General features: G+C 42.4%; 2 protein-coding genes across 2 annotated transcripts in view; one reads left to right on the top strand and one right to left on the bottom strand.

Moving 5' to 3' along the window:
- The window catches only part of nan (transient receptor potential cation channel subfamily V member nanchung), a 58,147-nt gene extending 47,056 nt beyond the window's left edge, over nt 1-11,091 (top strand). The window contains exons 16-21 of the mRNA XM_069332317.1: nt 92-243; nt 1,518-1,627; nt 1,864-2,036; nt 5,275-5,391; nt 7,176-7,301; nt 9,557-11,091. Of these exons, the coding sequence (XP_069188418.1) occupies nt 92-243; nt 1,518-1,627; nt 1,864-2,036; nt 5,275-5,391; nt 7,176-7,301; nt 9,557-9,709 (831 nt within the window). The 3' untranslated portion in view covers nt 9,710-11,091. The remainder of the gene's footprint in view (nt 1-91; nt 244-1,517; nt 1,628-1,863; nt 2,037-5,274; nt 5,392-7,175; nt 7,302-9,556) is intronic.
- An 11,924-nt stretch (nt 11,092-23,015) lies between these two features.
- Nucleotides 23,016-27,500, bottom strand: part of LOC138369122 (sperm-associated microtubule inner protein 5-like) — a 50,730-nt gene continuing 46,245 nt past the window's right edge. Inside the window, exon 5 of the mRNA XM_069332063.1 lies at nt 23,016-23,697. Coding sequence (XP_069188164.1) covers nt 23,480-23,697 — 218 coding nt within the window. The 3' untranslated portion in view covers nt 23,016-23,479. The remainder of the gene's footprint in view (nt 23,698-27,500) is intronic.

Here is a 27,500-nt window from a genome sequence, read left to right as displayed (position 1 = left end):
ACACACACACGCTCCTTGGCCCTCCTAAATAGGACAAATGTATGTAGTTTTCCTGTCGGGTCGGTTCTTCAGTTGTCTTTCCGTCTGGCAGAGTACGGTTCCCTCCCGAGTGCTGTTTCTGCTGGCCTGCATCATGGTGATGGTGATGGGGGCTCTGAGGGCGCTGTGCATGAATGAGGCGGAGGACCTGGTGGCTGTCATGGTGATGCTGTGTACCGGACCGTACTTCCTCTTCTTCTGCAGGTACGTCAGGAGTTATATGGGACCTTGCTTAGTATTCTTCAGCACGAGGGTGGTGGAGAGAGGCCTGGGGCTTATAGTCTGTTCCTGAAGTGAGTTTAGGTTCCGTCGAAGTAGCTAGCGGCTCGTGTCGCATGATTATTTAAACGCCTTAGATAATCTCTTTGGCTTACTTCCGTGGTGCACTGGTGCACTGGTGCACTGGTGCACTGTTGCACTGGTGCACTGGTACACTGATGCACTGGTGCACTGGTGCACTGATGCACTGGTGCACTGGTGCACTGGTGCACTGATGCACTGGTGCAAATGACTGCTCGACTAGTGTTAACAGACATTTCAGATTTTCTCACAGTTAAATGAATTGCAACACCGACGTTAAATCCCTACTACAAATATATTTTGAAAACAAATGGAGCATTGCACTTTTCATGCATGCACTGTTAAACACGAGTGTATTTTGTTGAAATATATGTACTGCAAGATGCAGTTTTCATAGTGGCTTTACCCAGTAAATTTTTAAGAAGGTCTGAATCAATAAGAGATTCTGTAAATCTTTTGTAATTTATAATTGAAATGTAGTTAAATTATGTTACATCTGTTTCAGCACAACTGTTTTAAACTGTTCACAACGTTCTTGAAAATCTGAAATCTTAGAAAATTCAATTGACATTTTCCAAGATGTCTCTTTGAAAAATCAGAAACTGCCAAGAATCTCTGACAGTATCGCGGCTGTGTTTTATCGTAAGTCAATTCATTTCCATGATGTGATCAAATCTCTTAGGCAACAATTTTCACCCTAGTTACATATTCATCGTGTTACGGCTTTTATCGTGGCAGAAGCGGTGCACGTCACAAAATGTCCTTTGACACCTCGTTCCCACCCTCTCTACATATTCTGAAAGAGTTTCTGAAAGACGGGAAGTAAGTATGAGAGAGTCTTTTGATATGAGAAGATCTCCTCTTTACATAACTGGGTGCGGTACATCACGTAGTCGAGACGGTAATATGTAAAGAGATTTCAAGACAAGATTACGAATGCAAACGCTTTACAAGATCGACTTCAAACTTCTGGGTTCAGAATTTCAAACTTCCAAATATACGGTCTGCCTCAAAATTTTAATTCCGATTCAGACTTTTTAACTATACGACCGGCTTCAAACAAATGGAGGGTTCAGACTTTCATCCATATGACAGGCTTCAAAATTTTTGGGGCCCTAGGCTACCTTTTCCAATAAAGGTGAAAAGCGAGTTTAATGCATTGAATGATGTCTCTACAGAGGGTTCAAGACTGTAGGGCCCTTCGTGACGATGATCTACACCATGCTGGTGGGTGACCTCCTTAGGTTCGTCACCATCTACTTCGTCTTCATCATGGGCTTCTCTCAGGGTGAGTACCCAAACCTGCTAGAAGTACGTTTTTTTTTATTAGAGCCATTTTTAGTTGTTAATAATGTCTATTCTGAAGTCATTGGCATATATATATATATATATATATATATATATATATATATATATATATATATATATATATATATATATATATATATATATATATATATATATATATATTTGTGGTAATAGTATTCGTATGACTCCCCCTTGTACACCTGTTGCCTCCGACAGCTTACTACATCATCTTCAGCTCGTTTCAAGACCTGGAGGACAAGTCGCAGTGCACGTCCAACCCCATGCCCACGGCGGCCGAGAGTGTCATGCAGATGTTCATCATGTCTCTGGGGAACTTTGGGGATATTTACAGTGCTCTAGAGTGCACTGACCACGAGATTACTGGCAAGGTAAGTTCTCACCAAGATGTGCTGTTCTCACTAAGATGTGCTGTTCTCACCAAGATGTGCTGTTCTCACTAAGATGTGCTGTTCTCACCAAGATGTGCTGTTCTCACCAAGATGTGCTGTTCTCACCAAGATGTGCTGTTCTCACCAAGATGTACTCTACTCACCTAGATGTATCGTACTCACCTAAGTGTACCATACTCACCTAGATGTATCGTACTCACCTAAGTGTACCATACTCACCTAGATGTACTGAACTTTGTGTGTGCCTACAGAGAGGAGCGTCAGTTCCTCAGCTCAGCCTTCTAAACAATTATCTGTTTACTACAGTGGTATTTTCTCTCACTTCTCTTCGTGCAGACAAGTAACACTGGTATTGAGTGCCTTACCTGCTTGATTTACCGTTGGGCTCCTACCTGCTCTTTCATCTGTGTCTGTACATGTTCTTCATTACTTTCACTTCCAACTCTGCTCTTTCATTTGTGCTTCCAACTCTCACCTCTGCCCTTTCATTAATATTGCCTCGTCTTTTTAGTATTTTGTGTAACGTGATCATGTTTCCTTTAGAGCTCCTTCTAATCTCATTAGGTCGAGTTCCACTAATCTTGATTTTCGCTGAGTTCCGTCATCCTCAGTATCAGACTTGTAGTTAAGTTTTGTACTTACGTACTTGTACTTATCTGCTTGTGCCGGCTGGATCAAGCTTGAGCTCTTGGACCCAGCCTTATTTTCAGCTGTCGCTTGTTTACTGCTATGAATCTCGAGCTTTGTTTCGAGTATGGAGTTGACGTCTGCCCCGTCTTCGTTCAGGTAGTTAAATTGTATTACTGTTCTAAAGCTAAATTTGTATTTTTCTTATTTGTCAACAGTAGCCCAATGGCACCAGAGGCACCATGGCATCAGTGGTCCAGTGGCACCAGACCAGGGATCTATCCCAGTGGCAATACCCACGACTTAACTGCCCCGCGAACCATAACTGTTGTACGAGATAATAACTCACATCATCTATTTATCACCTGTTGACTTCATGGCCTTACTAACGGCCTTTATTGGCCCATTTATCACGCGTTGGCTCCCTTATTCTGGTCTTGGTTAGTTACCACCAGAAGTGTTGACCCCGATCCGAGCACAGCAAGAATGGGTTGAGTTATTGCTTCTCATAACCATCTTAACCTTTCACCGTCTTTCCGGGGCAATAAACCGGCTGAATCTCATTACAGTAACCGACTTCGCTACTCACAAGGGGCTCGATCAATAGTCTTCAAGGCGAATGTTCACTTCCTCAGGAGAAATACGCTGTACTGTCTGTCAATTTATTTGATTAGATGCCGAGGAACTTGGGTGGAGTTCTTTGTATATAGTGAAACTTCCGCTACTCGAGGCTGTATTTGGATGCCAGCAGGTCGGTGTTGAAAGAGAGAGAGAGAGAGAGGGGAAGGGAGAGAGAGAGAGAGAGAGAGAGAGAGAGAGAGAGAGAGAGAGAGAGAGAGAGAGAGAGAGAGAGAGAGAGAGAGAGAGAGAGAGAGAGAGAGAGAGAGAGAGAGAAAGAGAGAGAGAGAGAGAGAGAGAGAGAGAGAGAGAGAGAGAGAGAGAGAGAGAGAGAGAGAGAGAGAGAGAGAGAGAGAGAGAGAGAGAGAGAGAGAGAGAGAGAGAGAGTTCAGGAAAAGAATCATCGGCCAAAGGCATCATGACCAGTAACTTTCTCTCTGGCACCTTCCCCCTCTCGTTATCTCATTTCTCCTATAAACTTATTTAATATAACAACTTCACCTGCCACTCACCTGCAACTCCCGTGGGGACTGTTCTTCATGTGCCGCAGGAAGGGATATGAGAATGTGAGGGGACACAATGCGTGAGATGAATGAGATAACCAATTAGAGACCAGGAAGAGGGAAAGGTGATAAAGGGAGTGAAGATAGAGGTACCAGATGCTGTAAATAATTCCCGAACAACTTCACTTGAGTGGAGCAGTACACCATCCAAGTTTTCGAAGTCGAATTCATCTGGATGTTGAAGACTGGTGTCAGCTCCCGAGTGAAGACAGCTTCAAGCACACGAGGCCTCCTACGGTCGTCGGTGCATGTGATTACTGTCGAATCTTGCACTATGTCTTGGCGATTGAGAAAGATGTTGTAGTGTTATGAAAGATGTTGCTCAATACCTCCGTCTTGGAGATGAAGTGTAAGACGTCTACTCAGTGTATTTGTGGTATGTCTAATGTAGCATATATTTGGAGCGCACAGTCCCCCAGAGCTGCATTTGTATTGATATACTACATCAGTATACCTCACGAGGACATACTATAATAACTGAGGGTGGGAGAAATATGGAATAAAGTTACCCCCTATGAACAAGGTGAGAAATGGAATGCTAATTTGGGAGAGGTAATTTTGGAAAGGTGAATGAATGGAGGTAAACACAGGTAAAGGAGGTAACCGCAGGTAAAGGAGGTAACTGCGGATATAAAGAACTCAAGCGGTGAGAGCGAGGCAGCCGAGAAGGAGGAGGAGGAGGAGGTAAGAGCATCCTATGAATAGGATGACTGAGAGTGGACAGGATTAGCGACTTTAGCAGAAAATGGATTCCCTCTAATCCTCTTTACATGTGTTGGTTCAAGGTAGTAACACCTGGAAAGACTCTATTAATCACCTAATTTTTCTAGCAGGGATTGAGCTTCGTCTCTTTGGTTCCGCCTCACGACTTTTTAAATCGACTGGTGCGCAGTTCCCAAGCTATTTGGTCTGTGTCGCACCTTAAAGTGTTCTGTGGCGCTGGCTCCGACACGCCTCTTCGTACAACATTATCTCTATTCTCAAATATTATGACTGAAAATATTTTTTTCTAATTATTATTATTAATTATTATTAGTATTAATGCCTCTGTGGGTCGTCTGGGTACTTACTTTCTTCGATAATGCATCACTCATTTCAGATAGTTTGCTCTGTCTATTCTATTGAGAATTTTGCATGTGGTGATCATGTCTGCTCAGAATTTTCTACATAAATTTGAGTAACTTAAGGTATGATTGTTTTAAACTTGTAACATACACCTCTCTGCCTCCAACCACCCTAAGCCACCCACCCACAGCCACTCACCCTCAGCCACCCACCCTCAGCCACCCGCCCTCAGCCACCCGCCCTCAGCCACCCACCCACAGCCACTCACCAACAGCCACTCACCCTCAGCCACCCGCCCTTAGCCACCCAGCCACGGGCTGTTCATCACCGCTCTCCTTCCTCAGGTACTGTTCATGATTTTCATGGCCATCGTGTCCCTGTTACTCATCAACTTGCTCATCGCCATGATGGGCAACACCTACGAGCGCATCGCGGAGATGAAGAACGAGTGGATGAGACAGGTGAGTCGATGATGATTGACTGATCAAGTGTCAGTGAGAGTTAGAGGTGGAAGGGTTGATCATGCTTTAGTGGGAGGGGTTAGGAGCTCTCTTTGTCTCTAGCACACTCTCCCTCTCCCACTCTCTCTCTCTCTCTCTCTCTCTCTCTCTCTCTCTCTCTCTCTCTCTCTCTCTCTCTCTCTCTCTCTCTCTCTCTCTCTCTCTCTCTCTCTCTCTCTCTCTCTCTCTCTCTCTCTCTCTCTCTCTCTCTCTCTCTCTCTCTCTCTCCCTCTCTCTCTCTCTCTCTCTCTCTCTCTCTCTCTCTCTCTCTCTCTCTCTCTCTCTCTCTCTCTCCCCCTCTCTCTCTCAATTTAACATGATATTTAATTCCCGATTAATTATGTATTATTTATTTATGCCTGAAATCCCGTTCTTTTTCCCCCTTCAAAAAATCATATTTGAAAAACCTGTTATGTGGGTCCAGGCGGGACGACACCGCCTCGTGAACTGAGGGGAGAGTCCCCTCACCTCTCACCTCTCACCTCTCACCTGTCGAGGTGAGGGGTGAGTCCCCACACCTGTCGAGATGAGGGGTGAGTTCCCTCACCTGCTTCGCCCGCCACGTGAGGGGCGAGCCACGCGTCTCCCCCTTACCAGCGTGAAGGTCGTCCGCGATGAACTTGATCACAAGTCCTGCATACAGCCATAGAGGGAAGGAGAAGGGGGGGGGGGTAGAGAAGGGAAGGAGGGAGGGAGGGAGGGAGGGAGGGAGAGAGGAGGGGGGAGAGTTGGAACAAGAGGTAGGGGGAGGGGAAGGAGAGAGGAGAGAATAGCTGACACTGCATGCCAAGGACCTATTATTGGAAGTGCTGACGCAATCCTTTTGATATATATAAATATAGAGAGCATTGTCATTATTTATTGCTGGGACAGTTGAGAGGCGGGACCAAAGATCAGCCCCCGCAAGCACATCTAGGTGAGTACAACTTTGTGAGAACACACACACACACGAATAGTCGACAGTACAATTTCTACAGTCAAGAATGTAGTACTCGGCGTAGGCAGTTCTAATCGACCCCAAGACGCTACAGCTTCGACACAGAACAGACAGTTTTAATTCTATGGTGGCTGGGTGGTAAGGTGAGTGGCTGGTGTTTTGGAAGTCGCGAGTTCAAACGCAATGAGAATAATACTTTTTTTTCGCAAATAGAGTGGTAGACGGTTGGAACAAATTAAGTGAGAAGGTGGTGGAGGCCAAGACCGTCAGTAGTTTCAAAGCGTTATATGACAAAGAGTGCTGGGAAGACGGGACGCCACGAGCATAGCTCTCATCCTGCAACTACACTTAGGTAATTACACACACACACACACACACACACACACACACACACACACACACACACACACACACACACACACACACACACACACACACACACACACACACACAGAAAAATATATTAGAAAGTTTAATTTTGAAAAAGAGTGGTAGACGGATGGAACAAGTTAAGTAAGAAGGTGGTGGAGGCTAAAATTGGCATACTATCTTTCTCCCTCACAGCGTACACCATACTCCTCCTCTCTCTCTCTCTCTCTCTCTCTCTCTCTCTCTCTCTCTCTCTCTCTCTCTCTCTCTCTCTCTCTCTCTCTCTCTCTCTCTCTCTCTCTCTCTCTCTCTCTCTCTCTCTCTCTCTCTCTCTCTCTCTCTCTCTCTCTCTCTCTCTCTCTCTCTCTCTCTCTCTCTCTCTCTCTCTCTCCCCCTCCCCCATAGCAGGCCCCATACACTGCCACTCTCACCCTGACAGTGGGCGCGCATCGTGCTGGTGGTGGAGAGAGGCCTGAGTCCCGAGGAACGCCTGAAGCACCTTATGACCTACTCACAACCCATGTCCGACGGCAGGAGAGCCTTGGTGCTTCGCCTTCACCAGGAGGTCAGTACAACCACCTCCTGCCTCCTCTCTTCCTCCTCCTATATGTATGTATATGTGTATGTATGCCTGTCTGCTCTATGTATGCATGTATGTATGTATAATATATTTTCATTCTCTTCGGCAACCCACGCAGTTCCAGAGGCTAACTGATCTCTGGGAAAATATTTAAAAGGAAATAAGGAAAATAAATAAATAAATAAGGAAAATAAGGAAAATAAAAAGGAAAAAGATAGCAGGAAAACCTGCTATCGTTATATCTTTAGCAACATGACTTTTCAGGCTTCAAGAAGCGGCCTTTGCTTTTGGTCTGCACTTCACCTAGAAGAAGAAGAAGAAGAAGAAGAAGGGTGAAATATAACGCAGTATTTTGAAAGATTTTATTTTTAAAGATTTTGTTCTATCCTGTTTTATCAATATATATGATGTTCAAGTTTCCATGGAGTGGATAGAGAGGTCTGTTCTCTCTCAACTACAATCATGGTAGTTCTCTCTCAACTACAATCATGGTAGTTCTCTCTCAACTACAATCATGGTAGTTCTCTCTCAACTACAATCATGGTAGTTCTCTCTCAACTACAATCATGGTAGTTCTCTCTCAACTACAATCATGGTAGTTCTCTCTCAACCACAATCATGGTAGGTCTCTCTCAACCACAATCATGGTAGTTCTCTGTCTACCACAATCATGGTAGTTCTCTCTCAACTACAATCATGGTAGTTCTCTGTCAACCACAATCATGGTAGTTCTCTCTCAACCACAATCATGGTAGTTCTCTGTCAACCACAATCATGGTAGTTCCCTGTCAACCACAATCATGGTAGTTCTCTCTCAACTACAATCATGGTAGTTCTCTCTCAACTACAATCATGGTAGTTCTCTCTCAACCACAATCATGGTAGTTCTCTCTCAACCACAATCATGGTAGTTCCCTGCCAACAACAATCATGGTAGTTCTCTCTCAACTACAATCATGGTAGTTCTCTCTCAACCACAATTATGGTAGTTCTCTCTCAACCACAATCATGGTAGTTCTCTCTCAACCACAATCATGGTAGTTCTCTCTCAACTACAATCATGGTAGTTCTCTCTCAACCACAATCATGGTAGTTCTCTCTCAACCAAAATCATGGTAGTTCCATGTCAACCACAATCATGCACCATCACAATCTCTTGGATTCTTCGTGGAGGCGCTGCAAGCGTGTTCCTTCAGCTGTGAGCACTCTGCTGTGTGTGTGTGTTGTCAATAAACATGCATAAAGGCCATGCTGAACTTAATAGGTGATAATTTAGGATAGAACCTGACATTATGATAGATAAGCGAGATGTGTGGGACTCACACTAATGAAATGAGATATGTGAGTAGCCATTTCTGCTTGATAATTAGATCATAATTGGTTCTCTGTCTCTGTCTGTCTGTATGTCTGTCTGTCTGTCTGTCTGTCTGTCTGTCTGTCTGTCTGTCTGTCTGTCTGTCTGTCTGTCTGTCTGTCTGTCTGTCTGTCTGTCTGTCTCTCTTTCTCTCTCTCTCTCTCTCTGTCTCTCTCTCTCTCTCTCTCTCTCCCCTTCTCTCTCTCCCCTTCTCTCTCTCACCCCTTCTCTCTCTCTCTCTCTCTCTCTCTCTCTCTCTCTCTTACCCCTTCTCTCCCTCTCCCCTTCTCTCTCTCTCCCTTTCTCTCTCTTACCCCTTCTCTCTCTCTCTCTCTCTCTCTCTCTCTCTCTCTCTCTCTCTCTCTCTCTCTCTCTCTCTCTCTCTCTCTCTCTCTCTCTCTCTCTCTCTCAATCTACACATCAAATGTTATATAGATTGCTGTAAATGAGTCCTAATTCAAGTTCTTAAACGATGTTCTTATATTTGCTAGCGTCCCATATGCTGCCGATGTTATTCTCTTTATGTGTGCCTCCGGTGTGAGTTTCGGAACTATATCCACTCCCAGAGTGGATAAAATTGCGGATCTTAGGATCTTCGTCTTCTTTCTAATTCCACTACCACTTCTTTCTTTCTTTCTGATTCCTGAAGCTACCGTCTCGTATGATGTAGATGTCCTCTGGCTCTGTCTGTCCTCTTACGTGTGTGTATGTGAGATTTTTTTATTATTATTATTTTAAACCACAGACGTGGCCAGACATTTACATTGCTAACCAACATATATACATTTTCTTCTGTGTGTGAGGGTGCAAGTGTGTGTGTGTGTACTCACGTAGATGTGGTCACTAACCTCCACATCTTTCTTAACCACTGTCCCCTTGGCTGCAGGACGAGGAGAGAGAGGAGATGAAGGACATCATGGACATGAAGAGAGTGCATCAGAAATACGTCCTTCGTCGGAAGAACCGCAAAAACCCTTTCGACGAGACTGTAGATGTCGCCCCAAAGCCGGTGCCGAAGGAGCCGCCCAAGAAGGCCTAGATAGTTGTGGAAATTCGTGTAGGAGAGAAACATTACCTTAGGTACTAATTAATCCTACAGAACACCTTCAATCCTTACAGTTCTCATAATGTGAACTGGTGTGCTTCTCTTACGGGGAGATTAGCGAAGAAAAGTGTTATAAGAAGTAGAGATTGTTAGGTTCTAATAAGTAAAAGTTCTGGTAATTCATCGTTAGTGTGGTTCCCTTAGCGATGGTCCAACAAAGGTAAGTGTTTGAGAAGATCCTCAGATCCTCACAAGGAAAGACACTCGTTTTCTGAGCCGGTATTGTGTCGTTATCCAGAAACGAAAGAAGGAGATTAAGAACTAAAAATTGTCATGGCCTTTCATCTCAAATATTCGCAAACTTGGTCTTTTATTGCGAGACGCCTCCGTTCTGCACCGTTCATTTTATATAGTGTTAGTTGCATCAGTTTTCTTAGATGGAGAAGTTATTTACTTCACTTCATGTGGCATCAGCTAACTTTAGATATACTGCAGCTGGCAGTGTAATAGGCTTAGTGACATTCCACTAATTTAGTGCCAAAAAAAATTAAACAAACAGATTCTTACTTATGGCACGCACGAGGCACAGTAATTTAATATCTTTTTCTGTTTAGCTTTCTTCAATAACAGCAGTTGTTATTATTGAACACAAATCCACATAAAGGTGTAAACGGGTTTATTATCATCTAATAATTTTCCTCCAACTCTGAACAGTTTACAATATTTGCAGCAAAATAGGCCACCTATTTATCATCTGATTGATAATAGACATTCAGAAGAGTAGAGAAGCGAACTTGACCAATGGTTTCACTGGTTTTATTGGTTCATATATGGTCTTGAGAACACTTGAAGAATTAAGTGTAATATTATATCATTATATCATTTTATCATTATATTATATCTTTTGGGTATCGGAGGTATTAGCCACGAGGGCTTCGGGTGAAAGTAGAACAAGTAACAACCTCGAGCAGCAACTCCATGCCCTGCCAAACACACACCGAAACTACAACGTTGGTACAACGTTCGAACAAGTTTTAACACCTCCTAACCAGTTATAACAACCAATATAGCAAGTTGTAACAACGTTCTAATACGTCATAAACACGTTCAGCCAAGATGTAACAACTTTATTACAAGTTGTAACAAGCGGAAAATAGAGACAGTTTCGGTTTGTGTTTCCAGGGCTGGCATGGCAGGAGTCCACCAGATCTGTCTGGCGCTGAGGTCTGGTGTCCACTCTTGAGGAAAGTCTTAGATGGAGATAAGAATCTATAAGCGGATCATTTTCCGCCAATGTATGAGGTTTATTGTTAATAAAAACATCAAAACTTTAGTAAAAAAAAAAGGCATTTATTAAAAACCTTTGTTAATGCAGCTTTTTATTTATCTACGGTCCTCTGGTCTTCAATACACTTTGTACATCAAAAAAAGTTACTGCCGAAGCAAAGCTTTGGTTGCTGAGTCACTTATGTGTTGCTCTTTGTGCCTCTTTTATCAGCGTGGATATGCTTTTCACTTAATAGGTTTTAGAGTGAAGAATAACTATGAAAGTTGCTTGGGGCGAGGTTAGGAGGACGATGACGAGGACAGGAGGATGATGACGAGGTCAGGAGGATGATGGCGAGACGTGGCGAGACGTGGCGAGGTGTGGCGAGGCTTCAAAGTGCAGGCAGCTGCACGGCCGTAGTGAGGAAGGATTCATATCTAAATCTGCAGACTCCTTGCTCGTCTGTGAGGTCGCAGGTGTCCACAGGAGTCATACATTACTACACACCAGCACTTTGTTTACAATGTGCTGGAGAGATCCAATGGCCATAGTGTGGTTAGTCCCACCTCGATGAGTTTATATGGGGGGGGGGGTGTCATATTGGGGTGTCTATTGGGCTTCACTTAGAAGCCCAACAGAGGTTAACAACGGGGTTAAACTAACCACCTTGAGATCCAGAGGTCATATTGGGGCTCGTTAACTTGACGAGGTCGAGCCACATCATGAACACTAGTTGGAAACATTTCCATTAACACATTTTGCATTGTCAATGACACATTTTTCTCTCCGTAAATATTAATCATCCTGAAATGTATCTCACTCAGATTAACACTTGCAATCAAGACCATTATAAATGCTCTCCCATCACCTCTGAAACAGATTTCTGAACATACTGCAAACATATAACACTGAGAGGTGTGCTAACTATAGCAATGCGATTTCCATTTGAAATATGTTTATATTTAAGGTCATAAATAAAAGTTATTGTTCACTTCTGTTATTTTCATTCGTATTTACCCCTGAAAGTATAGAGTAACTCTACATTGATATGAATTTTGATAAACTACTACTGCCACAAGGCTGATAGAGCGTCGTTACTTCATAATAAGAAATGTGGGATAGTTACCTTAAGATCGTCTTCAAGAGCAGCTGCATATACAGTACATGTATATACAGTGAATACGTATCAGTTTGCAATCCAGTCATATTTTTATGTATTGCCAAAGCTTTTAACAAATTAAAACAAATGAAAAAGTCGATTCTATAAATGATTCCTCAGAAATATTGATGATTCGCTGCTGTTAGCTTCAGGATAATTGATGCTACACATGAGAACTGACTGCTGCTCCTACCTACAGGAGAATTGATACTACACTAATGATAGGCTAAGGAACATTAGGTCGTTTGCAGTTCTCTCTTGCTGGCGATGAGTCACAATAATGTGGCTGAACTATGTTGACCAGACCACACACTAGAAAGTGAAGGGACGACGACGTTTCGGTCCGTCCTGGACCATTCTCAAGTCGATGAGACTTGATAATGGTCCAGGACGGACCGAAACGTCGTCGTCCCTTCACTTTCTAGTGTGTGGTCTGGTCAACAGTTTTCTCTTGTTCTTATGTTCATGAACCAATATTACACAATGTCCCGTAATTCCCCAGCATAGCAGAGGAGACTGCCTCTTCCTACTCACCTTCGTGTTACATCACTGCATATCATCTATATGTGTCAGCCAACCCAGACGTTCAACCCAGCTCGAGTGCATGGGGAAGTTGTGTTAAACCCTGGTTTGTGTCTCGGAGAGGCTGCAGGATCCAGTAAGTTCAGTAAAACTTCGGTTTCAACTCTTTTGACCATGTCGTAGCTCAGTCGATAAAGGCAGCGTCTGGGATGATCTCGGACGTAGGTTCGAATCCTCATACGGCCCTTGTGGATTTGTTTCAAGTCTATTCATGTATAATTGTTATCCTTTTTCTTGATAAAATGGGATTTTCTTGATAAAATGGAAAATGATATGGGATTCAGGAGACAGGTTTGGCGCGATATCAAGTGTATTTTATCAGGAGTTTCAGATATCTTTCATGTGCTCATTATTAATATCAGAGTAAATTGTGTTAATTTTTCGTATGATTATTTTTTCCATTCTGAGCAATTTTCACACTGCGAGGGCCAAAGCGGCACTTTTGTGCTGTTAATGGGAGCCACGTTACATCCGGCCAGAATAGTCCGTGATAATGCCTCACGCCACATTACAACATTGCTTTTTCTCCCACATATCACTTTCCCTTTTCCTCCCATATATTCAGGTATTGTATTGCATTGATTAGACTTTTGTTAATGTATTAATGAACTCGAATGTGCTCTTTCTTGTTGCTTCTTCCTGCGTGTTTATACACTTTTCCACATTGTTCGTCACGTGTTAATTTCTTTGTGATTTTTGTCTTATCCACGATAGATCAACCCGGGACTTTATTGAATTCACTGGGGAGGTTCTGGAGGCCTGAGTCTACCTGGCCTGCGAGTGTCTCTCTCTCTCTCTCTCTCTCTCTCTCTCTCTCTCTCTCTCTCTCTCTCTCTCTCTCTCTCTCTCTCTCTCTCTCTCTCTCTCTCTCTCTCTCTCTCTCTCTCTCTCTCTCTCTCTCTCTCTCTCTCTCTCTCTCTCTCTCTCTCTCTCTCTCTCTCTCTCTCTCTCTCCTCTGAGGTCCCTACTCACCTGAACATGGCCAGCATCCCCAGGACGGGTTCAGAGAGCTTAGCGTACAGCAGCAGGCGTCACCTAACCTCCTCTTTAATGCTGACCTGAGACCAATTTATGACCGAGCTGCGGGGACGCTTTACTGCCTTTCTGCAGATCTTTACTACTGCGTCAGAGCGATGCAGCTTCCCGATGGAAGACATTTTACCATTGTGGAGAAGGCGTTTTGTTGCGTGAATGATTCATTATAGTAACACTCATTATACAAGTAGTAATTTCATCATATATAGACAAATGTTAAGCTAAGTTATCGTGACCTGATTGTTTGAGCGTCAGGGGAGTATAATCCTTCCTGAATATTTCCTAAAAATAAAAGATTTGGTGTTGGGGCTTAAGCCTTATCAACCTTGGAGGGTTATTATTCAGCTTACTGGCCACCCCAGCAAGTATATTTTAGTCCTGAATAAATCATTACTTGAGTAAAGTCTCAGTGTATATATATATATATATATATATATATATATATATATATATATATATATATATATATATATATATATATATATATATATATATATATACATTCAGTTGCTAGTTACATCTTTCAATGTATATACTCTAGAAAACAACTACACACTGTGGTTCACTACTCACGTCAATTGGTAGTATAACAGGTTATATTCACTTGCATCTCCAGAATTACCTATTTATAATGATGAATTATTATTTAACCTCTACATCAGGGATAACTCTACCAAAAATAGGGCAACCTATAATTTCAAAAAACTGATAATACCCCTATGAATGGGTATATCCGGCTTGGTATCGTGAAGACAAGACGCATTAGACCATAGGAGACAATTCCTATAGCCTATATAGGAAATTCCTATAGTTCCTATATATCCAGGCCGACCCCCAGTAACATGTACCCTTAACATTCCCTTAAAACATATCATTATGTTTTCCCTTATTATCACTCATCATACCCTTAAAACATTATAATTATGTTACGCAGTAAGTTCTTCCATAAATTAACAACCCTTATTTAAAGACCAATATTTTCTTAGGTTTTCTCTGAAATAAAACCTGCCATTTTGTATACAATGTTTCGTTTTCTATTTTGTGTTGGTATACCTGTCATATTATTAATGGCTCACTATGTGTATGTACATCCCAATTACCTCCTCTCATAATTTTTCCTCTGTCTTGAGAAATTTAGGTTGTTAATCTTTTTACATATGGGAGAGTTTTTTTTTCGGTATTAACATGGTGATCCTTCTCTGTACATGCTCAGGGACTCACTGTTTTGGACATTTACGCTACGATGTCCGAAATTGATACAAAACTAAATATACTTTCACTCAAAAAGTCACACATACACACACACACACACACACACACACACACACACACACACACACACACACACACACACACACACACACACACACACACACACACACACACACACACACACACACACACACACACACACACACACACACACATACACACACAAAATTGGGTGGCCGAGCGAACAGCGCTCTAGACTCGTGGACCTAGGGACCGGGGTTTGATCCCCGCACCCGGCGGAAACAGATGGGCAGACTTACCTTAACCCTGATACTCCTGTTACCTAGCAGTAAATAGCTACCTGGGTGTTAGACAGCTGCTACGGGCTGCTTCTAGTACTCACCTATTTGTACTCACCTATTTGTGCTTGCGGAGGTTGAGCTTTGGCTCTTTGGTCCCGCCTCTCAACTGTCAATCAACTGGTGTACAGATTCCTGAGCTTATTGGACTCCATCATATCTACACTTGAAACTGTGTATGGAGTCAGCCTCCACCACATCACTGCCTAATGCATTCCATCCGTTAACTACTCTGACACTGAAAAAGTTCCTTCTAACGTCCCTGTGGCTCATGTGGGTACTCAGTTTCCACCTGTGTCCCCCTTGTTCGCGTACCACCCGTGTTGAATAGTTTTATCCTTGTCTACCCTATCTATTCCTTCTGAGGATTGTTTAGGTAGTGATCATGTCACCCCTTACTAACTAACACACTAACTCTTGATAAATACAAACAAACATACAAACAAAACACATATACACACACACGTGCACCAGATAATTTCATTATAATTACCAAAGGCATGATTACAAGGCACTCCAACGGACAATCTATCGTACATCTATCCCTCATATAAGTGTTGACAATGGTTACATGTGCGTTTAAACGATCAGGTGTCTCATTTTACTGTGTCAATGGTCGTTAAGTTGGCAATATTCGATGGCGAAAACATTACCAGTATGGCCCTATTATTAAACATAAAAATGTAGTTTCCATGTAATTTTAATTGTAATTTATGTAATTTTAATTGTAATTTATGTAATTTTAATTGAAATTTATGTAATTTTAATTGTAATTCATGTAATTTTAATTGTAATTTATGTAATTTTAATTGTAATTTATGTAATTTTAATTGAAATTTATGTAATTTAATTGTAATTTATGTAATTTTAATTGTAATTTAATTGTAAAACCATGTAATTTTAATTCATTTTGACGGTATAGAATATTCTAGTATATTGAATATGGTCCAGAGAGTTAGATCAATATTCTTACTAAGTGTTACGGTGCAACTTAGCATCATTAAGAGGCAGATGGAAACAGATTGCAACTGTATAATTGCAGAAACTTATATATTACGGAAGTGAATGGAAAGGAGGTAGTTATACAACCAAGAGGACCAGGTAGTCTTGTCCTGCATTCTGAATGATCGTCAGAGACAGTAGTTGTTGTGTAAACTGAAACATCTCTAACGGCCTTGTTGGCAGCAGGGCGCTTCCAGATGTAAGCTGTGATGTGTATAATATGATCAGTGTTTGAAGGGTAGCTTTGGTATGTCTAAACTCTTAATTCTTGCTGTATCTTTCAGATATTTTGGTGTTGCTGTTTAAACGGAGAGAGAGAGAGAGAGAGAGAGAGAGAGAGAGAGAGAGAGAGAGAGAGAGAGAGAGAGAGAGAGAGAGAGAGAGAGAGAGAGAGAGAGAGAGAGAGAGAGAGAGAGAGAGAGAGAGAGAGAGAGAGAGAGAGAGAGAATATTGCATTAACACATTACTTACATTTTAGCATTAAGGCTGTTAACTGAAAGTCTGGCATTTATATAATAAATCTTCATTAAATCTATATATATATATTACAAGACAGTGAAGGGCAAGACTGGCAGCCTCTTCCTCTCAGGAGAGGAGACATACTGGCTCTTCACTAACTGAACATCGGAAGCATATGTACTCTTGGACAGGTGAAGCACTCCTTGCCTATGATATAGACATACTAATTCTAATGTAAATATATATATTAAATAAATTTGTATATGGATATGGCGAGTTGATATAAAATGTATTATACATTTAACAAATAAAGTTTGCAACAATCTTTCATAGTCACCTCTAAAAGTAAACATACAAAGTTATTATCACAGAAAACATTATTGCATATTAGCATCATAATAACCATAATACTTTGTTAAAACATATCCGTTGCAGTATAGCTGAGGTAAGGCTTGTAGCATAGCATTACTAAACACCTTATGTGAACCACATCCGCAGCATCAATAGAATCAAATTTAGAAACATATCTTTTGGAATACTTTTGATAAGTCATACAAATGATCTATATGTATACTCTGTCTCTCTTTCACTCACTCACCCACACACACACACACACACACACACACACACACACACACACACACAACACAAACACACACACACACACACACACACACACACACACACACACACACACACACACACACACACATATATATATATATATATATATATATATATATATATATATATATATATATATATATATATATATACACACGATAATTTGTGTAAACTTTATCAAAGAGTATTTTATAAAAAAGTAAGTGTAATACATTAATATAAAAGCACTGCAAGACATACATGTCGTCTCTGATGGCCAAAGCAACACAACTAGGCCAAGTACGCATAAGACTCTCAGGTCTTACGGAAAGTTGGCTTGTTAGGCAACTCTGGCTAATAGATAGTGCCAATATGCACATACGGGTGTTAAGTATAATATTTCAAGAATTTTGATTGTTCATTCCTCTTCGTCCCTTATCATTCCATCTACGATGTAACTAGCAAAAAGGCTCTCTAACTAGCAGACCTCTACTAGAAGGGCCTCTTAACTAGCGTTTGCTAGTTAACAAACACTAGAAGATTCCGCGGCAAGCTTAGTTCAAAGAGCTCACCTTACTGCAGCCCAGGATAGAGTAAGGATGGTCTTTACTGCCACAGGAACCCACAAGGACCACGAGGGCCTCACGGGGCCGTAGGATTTTATGCTCTATTGTTGTTTTCGCTGCAGCAAGAGTTTAGCACTATACTGCAGCTCTAAAAGGCATCTCTTAATTAGGTAATCGGAACAACCAAGTAATCTATAAGGATAATTGTTTTCGTGATGTCGCTAGACCAATTATTTGACGACCTTCTTCTTATATGGGAACTATGGTAATAACTAATAGGGGGGGGGGGAATTAACCGGTTATAAAGAAGTTGATTCTTTTTATTTGTTGCGAAAACGACCATTTGTGCTAAAGGGTTGAATGTGAGGATGTCGAATTCTGCAAAGGCTTGATCTTTTGATATGCTGCACAGTTTCTGATTACTTATATTTAATACTGATTGTTAGCTTATTCAAAGCACACACACACACACACACACACACACACACACACACACACACACACACACACACACACACACACACACACACACACACACAAACACACACACACACACATACACACCCCTAGGAAGTGATGTGGTGGAGGCTGACTCCACACACAGTTTGAGGTGTAGATATGATAGAGCTCTAGAAGCTAAGGTTTCTGTACACCAGTAGATTGATGGTTGAGAGGCGGGACCAAAGAGCCAGAGCTCAACCCCCGCAAGCACAACTAGGTGAGTACACACACGCACACTCACACGCAAGCTCACACACACACACACACACATACAGCTGGAAGACAGAAGAGGTAGGGAGTGATGTGATTATCACACAAATTACATAGAGAAATTTATAGGGCAGACAAGAACATTTAGATCATATTTAGATCGTCTGACACTCGAAAATAATTGACATAAGTGGACACTGTTCCAAAATGAAATTCACTATATAGAGATAACTGGACAAAAATAATTCCATGTGAGGGTGCTGAAGAATTGGAGTGCACTAGGCAGTGATGTGGTGGAGGCAGACCTCCGTACACAGTTTCAAATATAGATATGATAGAGTTCAATAGGCTCAGAAAATTGTACACCAGTTGATTGGACATTTAGAGAGAGAGGGACTAAAAAAAACGAAGCTCAACCTTCGCAAGCAGAATTCGCTGAATACACACACACACACACACACACACACACACACACACACACACACACACACACACACACACACACACACACACACACACACACACACACACACACACACACACACACACACACACACACACACACACACACACACACACACACAAACACACCTAGGTAAATACACACGTTAGTGTGCATGTGTGTGTTTTTTTGGCAGGAAGCACACCAGGCAGGAGACGCAATACAAGCCACCACAAGCAAGCCATAGTGGAGGGGGGTGCCAGACCTGGATTGACGATAGGTCCCCCCCTCTAATCGTGTCATATGTGCCACGGAGTGCCAACATGGGTGCCATCCCGTGCCAACACAGGGTGTCATGGGATGTATGTACACGGGGGAACCAACGCCGGATAAATGAAGTCAGTAAATGACAAAGTCAATAGAGTTTCATCGTTGGTTGACATATGTGTACAGATATGTTGACTACAACCCCCCCCCTCACCACCACCTTACATGTATTGACATACATGTAAGTGAGGGGACGGTGAAGAGGGGGCAGAGGGCTCTTCATCAACATGAACAAAGTGGGTATAAAGATTTGGACGTATTCAGAAAGACAACTTTTATAATTAGATAAAAGGAATTGTTTCTAATGCCTCATATTATCATTTAAGTATATATATATATTTCTGTGACTTTGCTATATACATCGTATTTTGATGTATATTCTGGAAAACGTATTGTCCTTTGACCGTTGATAACAGTGTGTGAATAGGGGGAAACATTATGTACACACACACACACACACATACACACACACACACACACACACACACACACACACACACACACACACACACACACACACACACACACACACACACACACACACACACACACACACACACACACACACACACACACACACACACACACACACACGGGGAGGCGGGACCAAAGAGCCAGAGCTCAACCCCCGCAAGCACAATTAGGTGAGTACACACACACATAGGGGACCTCGCGGCTGAGAAGACAGCGCTTGGGGGTCGTAATCTTAACGGCCCAGGTTCGATTCCCGGCGGAAGCGGAAACAAATAGTCAGAGTTTCTTTCACCCTTATGGACCAATAGGTACCTGGGAGTTAGACAGCTGCTACGAGCTGCTTCCTGGGGATGTATGTGTGAGTGCGTGTGTGTTACAGAGAAATATATGTAGTAGATATAATAGAGGAAAAAAGATTGGCTAGAAAGGCGGGGTCCAAGAGCTAAAAGCTCGATTCTGCAGACACAGATAATAAATACATAAATACACACACACACACGCACACCAGTTGATTGACAGTAGAGAGGAGGGACCAATGAGCCGAAGCTCAACCCCCGCAAGCACGACTAGGCGAGTACACTGCTGCATTTGTGCATGTAACTTAAAACCATAAAATATGAGTGAAGATTCTTCTCTTTTCACTAGATAAATAGAACCTTCTGAGTGACTGTTATTAACTAGTGCATTAAACTGTGTTGCGGTGACTAGTGTGGCCGCACGAGACCGCGCAGTTACCAGAGTGTGTGTGTGTGCGCACTAGATTGTGCGGTGACTAGTGCCTGCGCACTGGACCGTATTTGACAGACGTGCGCACCTAGTGTCAGATTCAGGAAGCAGTTACGCAAGCAATTACGAACCTGTACATCTTTTCTCAATCTTTGGCGACTTTGTTTACAAATATTAAACAGTTAATAGGCTCCGAAGCACCAGGAGGCTGTTTATAACAATAACAACAGTTGATTGGCAAGTTTTCATGCTTGTAATCCGTTTAATATATGTAAGCAAAGGCGTCAAAGATTGAGAAAAGATGTACACCTTCGTATGTACTTGCGTAACTGCTTCGTGAATCTGGCACCTAATCTGCAACGTCCGACAGACGTACAATTACTCTTGTAGCACCAGCGATACTCTCGGGTCTTGAACCTCACAGGTGGAGAGGGTGTACCCGGCTCGCTCTTGCCAGTGTCAAAGTTAACACTCCTCAAGTTACATTAGTCAACAAGTTACCAGTCCTCAAAGTTCTCCAGTCAACAAGTTACCAGTCCTCAAAGTTCTCCAGTCAACAAGTTACCAGTCCTCAAAGTTCTCCAGTCAACAAGTTACCAGTCCTCAAAGTTCTCCAGTCAACAAGTTACCAGTCCTCAAAGTTCTCCAGTCAACAAGTTACCAGTCCTCAAAGTTCTCCAGTCAACAAGTTACCAGTCCTCAAAGTTCTCCAGTCAACAAGTTACCAGTCCTCTTGTTCCATTAATCCTGAAGTTAATAACCCTGATGTTACACAAGTCCTCAAGGTAACAGTAGTACCGTTGGTTCAACTGTTGTATTAAACAGAACTCAGCTTAAGGTACTCTTCAGCTTCCTAATGACAGGTTTGGGAGAGTGTTAAGCTTACTGATGACGAGTCTGCCTTATACCAAGTAGCAACACTGACAAGATCAGGTCATTACCCTCCCACCAGTGAGAAGATCAAGTCGCACGTGAGTGTTTCTCTTGCGAGGTTGAGTGTCTACGACCGCACTATCTTGCCTCACCATCGTCAAGTGCTCACAAAGCCATCGCCACATAAGATATAATTCCAAACACAATTTGATAACGAAAAGCAGATTCCTGAAGCCTTTAGTGAATAGCCGCCTCCAGACCTCCAGTACACAGACGACAGCTACTTTGCTAGTAAATAACTTCAGCTAACTGATTTCTTTTCAGCTTGTGGAAGCTTGTTGACTTGGTCAGCTGCCTAGGATTTAGCACCTAGATAGATAATGAAGCAACACTTGCTAGACACTTGTGGCCAGAGTTAGGCTCCAGTCTGACGGTCTTAAGGAAGCTCTGAAAATTGTGAGAAACATCTGCTTCTTATTGTGGCTCCTGCTTCAGCTTTAACTTGAATAGCTGGTAGTATATCTAAGTAGAACTCAGTGTTTCAAGAAATGGCAGTTATTGTGTGAGTTTGGATTCGAAATATTTGTGAATTTAATCCTCTATAAAGGAAATAATGTTTGATATATATTGCTTACAAACATGAAACTCAACTCATGTCTTCATTCGAACATATGTCGGTATTAGAACTCATAAAGGTAATTATTTGTCTAGATTAGAACTCATGTTCAGAACGTGTTCTTGAATTGACCGTGTTCATTCATTTCCAGCACATGATGTAAAACATATAAATATATTAGAATACATTGACTAAACCGTAAGCATACCTCAGAACACACAAGGGTCGTCAGAAGGACTACAATGGAACATACATGCAAAATACAGTATTTACAAGGCCAGTAATTAATGTGCGTTTATATACGAGTTAAAACCCAAGTCTGCTTGTAGTTAAAGTTAAGCAGGAAGCACTCTACGAAACATGCATCTATACAAGTTGTTTGTTTGGTGATGATTTAAGGCATGTTATACACGAGTGTGTTAACGCCACCGCAAGAGTTTACTGACCAACAAGCAAGTTTACTTTTGAATACTATCCAGGACTAAAAAGTAAACTCTCAATGAATATATTCCAAGAAGCATAACATAATAATAATATATATAAAATAAGATACTCAACAGGTGATCAGCGATACTCTACAAGGTCTTTTTTGAATATCCTTTTTTCTCTTCTCCGCGGCTATGGGTCCCTAAAATTGCACCAGAGGTGGTACCCCTTACACACACACACACACACACACATATATATATATATATATATATATATATATATATATATATATATATATATATATATATATATATATATATATATAATATATATATATATATATATATATATATATATATATATATATATATATATATATATATATATATGTATATATATATATATATATATATATATATATATATATATATATATATATATAATATAATTATCACGGGTGTTATTAATTTAACCGGAGATCTTATTGTCAAATAGACATACGTGTTTGTGTTGAGTGAGGAGAGGTTACAGACATAATAATAATGCCGTGCGCAGTGTTCTCTGGAGAAGTAAAGAAGCGGTCTAGACCGTAATAAAGAAAGCACGTACAGATGTGTATATCAACTTAGAGTATAATATACATATAAGAGCATGTCTTAACGATGAGTTACTATTCATCAAGCACTAATACGAAGCTTAAGAACACTAGCAAACACAGAATGAGTGTCTTGGCGACTCGTTCTCTCGGACTTTCTTTAAGGCGGACGACGTGTGTTGACTTCCCTCCCTCAGGAGGAAAGAGAGATAAGCTTGTAGGCGTGTGGGCGGTGGGTCCTTGAGGGCGTGATGACGGGCGTGGTGGTGGTGGGGCGGCGCCGTACAGGGAACGACAGGACGTGTGACTCCTCCTCCTCCAGGTGGACTAGGAGGGCGCCGTGGTTTGACGTGTGGTGGTAGGGATGGCGACGTGGACCTGAGGGTTGAGCACCTCCCGCTGCTCCCTGGCCACCGTGACCTGGGCCAGGCCTCTCCTGGCGGCGGCGCTGAAGGTCCGGCCGATGCCCAGGTCAGTGGGCTTCATCTTGGGGATGTAGCCGGTGTAGCCGGGTAAGGGAGGGTAGTTGGGGTTGCTGCGGCCGTCTGTCGGCGGAGGGGACGAGATGTTATTTTATTTTGTTAGTTAAAGTCAGTTAATAATTGACAATGTAAATGCATACGCGCACACACACACGAACACACACACACACACACACACACACACACACACACACACACACACACACACACACACACACACACACACACACACACACACACACATACGCACACACACACACACACACACACACACACACACACACACACACACACACACACACACACACACACACACACACACACACACACACACACACACACACACACACACACACACACACACACACACACACACACACACACACACACACACACACACACACACACACACACACACACACACATACGCACACACACACACACACACACACACACACACACACACACACACACACACACACACACACACACACACACACACACTCGAGAAGGGATACCGAAACCAAAAGGTTAGCATACCGAAAGGGAAACTATGAGGAGATAAGAAAATACCTAGCAGATATAGCATGGGAAACAGAGCTCAGGGAAAAGACGGCCCAAGATATGATGGAATACATCACGCAAAAATGCAAGGATGCAGCAAACAAGTTTGTCCCAGTCCAAAAGGAAAACAGTGAAATGAAGATGAGAAACCCATGGTTTAATCAGAGATGTAGGCTAGCTAAGCAGCAAAGTAAAAGGGCATGGAGAAACTATAGGAATAACAGGACACTGGAGAGCAGAGAAAGATACCAGAATGCCAGGAATGAATATGTTAGGATGAGAAGAGAGGCAGAAAGACAATACGAAAATGACATCGCAAGCAAGGCAAAGACTCAGCCTAAATTGCTGCATAGCCACATCAGGAGAAAAACAACAGTAAAGGAACAGGTTATGAAATTAAGGTTAGGGGCAGAAGGATTCACTACAAACGACAAGGAAGTGTGTGAGGAACTGAATAAGAAATTCCAGGAGGTCTTCACCTTGGAGCTAGGAGAAATCCCAGAGATAAGAGAGGGAATAGCTAACCAGGAACCACTGGAAGAGTTTGAGATTACCAGCGGGGAAGTAACGAAGTGTTTACTAGAATTGGATGTGACAAAGGCTATAGGTGCAGATGGAATCTCCCCTTGGATACTAAAGGAAGGAGCAGAAGAACTGTGCCTCCCGCTCTCCATGGTGTATAACAAATCACTGGCAACAGGGGAACTGCCAGAAATTTGGAAAGCAGCTAACGTAGTCCCGATATACAAGAAAGGGGATAGACAGGAGGCACTGAATTACAGACCAGTGTCCCTAACCTGCATACCATGCAAGTTGATGGAGAAGATTGTGCGAAGAAAGCTAGTGGAACATCTGGAGCGAAAGAACTTTGTAACACAGCATCAACATGGATTCAGGGATGGCAGGTCCTGCCTCACAGGGTTACTTGAATTCTACGACCAGGCAACAAAAATAAGGCAAGAAAGAGAAGGGTGGGCAGACTGCATATTTTTGGATTGTCAGAAAGCCTTTGACACAGTGCCACACAAGAGGCTAGTGAAAAAACTGGAGATGCAGGCTGGAGTGAAAGGGAAGGTACTCCGTTGGATACAGGAGTACCTAAGTAACAGGAGACAACGAGTCAGTGTGAGGGGTGAGGTCTCAGATTGGCGAGACGTTACAAGTGGAGTACCGCAGGGGTCAGTCCTGGGACCTATACTGTTTCTGATATATGTAAATGATCTTCCAGAGGGAATAGAATCGTTTCTCTCAATGTTTGCCGATGATGCAAAAATTATGAGGAGGATTGAAACTGAGGACGATAGTAGGAGGCTACAAGATGACCTAGACAGACTGAGTGAATGGTCCAACAAATGGCTGTTGAAGTTCAACCCGAGTAAATGCAAAGTAATGAAACTAGGTGGTGGAAATAGGAGGCCAAACACAGGATACAGAATAGGAGATGAAGTACTTAATGAAACGAACAGAGAGAAAGATCTAGGAGTTGATATCACACCAAACCTGTCTCCTGAAGCCCACATAAAAAGAATAACGTCTGCGGCATATGCGAGGCTGGCTAACATCAGAACAGCGTTCAGGAACCTGTGTAAGGAATCATTCAGAATCTTGTACACCACATATGTAAGACCAATCCTGGAGTATGCGGCCCCAGCATGGAGCCCGTACCTTGTCAAGCACAAGACGAAGCTGGAAAAAGTCCAAAGGTATGCCACTAGACTAGTCCCGGAACTGAGAGGCATGAGTTACGAGGAAAGGCTGCGGAAATGCACCTTACGACACTGGAAGACAGAAGAGTAAGGGGAGACATGATCACAACCTACAAAATCCTCAGAGGAATCGACCGGGTAAACAAGGATAAACTATTCAACACTGGTGGGACGCGAACAAGAGGACACAGGTGGAAACTGAGTACCCACATGAGCCACAGAGACGTTAGAAGGAACTTTTTCAGTGTCAGAGTAGTTAACGGATGGAATGCATTAGGCAGTGATGTGGTGGAGGCTGACTCCATACACAGTTTTAAATGTAGATATGATAGAGCCCAGTAGGCTCAGGAATCTGTACACCAGTTGATTGACAGTTGAGAGGCGGGACCAAAGAGCCAAAGCTCAACCCCCGCAAGCACAAATAGGTGAGTACAAATAGGTGAGTACACACACACACACACACACACACACACACACACACACACACACACACACACACACACACACACACACACACACTATTGTGTCCGACAGTGCTAATTAGTCAAGAAGCCAGGCCATCAGTGCCACGACAGGCACCATGGCCGCCACGGTTACACAGTCATGTTCAGTCAGTAAGGACATTATTACCTCTGATAGTGATAGGGAAGAATAAACCAAGCTGTCAAAACGTGTAGTATAAGGGCTATACAGGTGCTAAGGGGGAAAAAGAACGTGATTTCTGGTGATATATATATATATATATATATATATATATATATATATATATATATATATATATATATATATATATATATATATATATATATATATATCTCTGGGAAGTAGGATTGACCTACTACCACTTACGGGCTATTCATGCCCGTGCCACCTCTATGGTGGCTTAATCTCTATCAATCAATCGAGTGACCTACTGTCTGACATCAAGACGAAAGCAAGACGACGATATCGCTTCATAAATCACGTAGTTTGCACTGTGGGAGGTTGACCTGATCGTAAGTGCTTCTTAAGTCAATCACGTGGTGTACAGTGTTCTATTAATAAAATAATTAGTCATGGATATAAGTAAAAAGACTAATGAATCTCAAGAGACAATATACAGCTCATCTTGGTACTATTTTCCCACACATCTACATGTGACTATATCACACCTGCCACCGGCTGACCCCCCTCCCCACCACCTTCTCTCACACCCACCCCCCAACCCTCCACTATCACCCACATTCTCCCCTCCCCTCTTCTCTCTCTCTCTCTCTCTCTCTCTCTCTCTCTCTCTCTCTCTCTCTCTCTCTCTCTCTCTCTCTCTCTCTCTCTCTCTCTCTCTCTCTCTCTCTCTCTCTCTCTCTCTCTCTCTCTCTCTCTCTCTCTGCCCCTCCCTGACTAACCCTATCACAACATAGTAGGAAAAGGAACAAACATGGCAGGAAGTTGCACCAATGGCACAGTGAAAAGTCAGATTGACCAAATGAAGGAGATGTTTGCCCAAGCTTGGGAGGACATCAGCAGGGGTGGGGTGGACCCCTACTGATTTCATGCATGAAATGAGGAATGCAATAAGCAACCTGCATATTGAGCTGATAGCAGCAAAGGAGGAGA

The sequence above is a fragment of the Procambarus clarkii genome, chromosome 27, assembly GCF_040958095.1.
Source record: "Procambarus clarkii isolate CNS0578487 chromosome 27, FALCON_Pclarkii_2.0, whole genome shotgun sequence".
NCBI classification, from domain to species: domain Eukaryota; kingdom Metazoa; phylum Arthropoda; class Malacostraca; order Decapoda; family Cambaridae; genus Procambarus; species Procambarus clarkii.
Note: the sequence above shows the minus strand (reverse complement) of the source record. Positions and strands in the feature narration are given on the sequence as shown.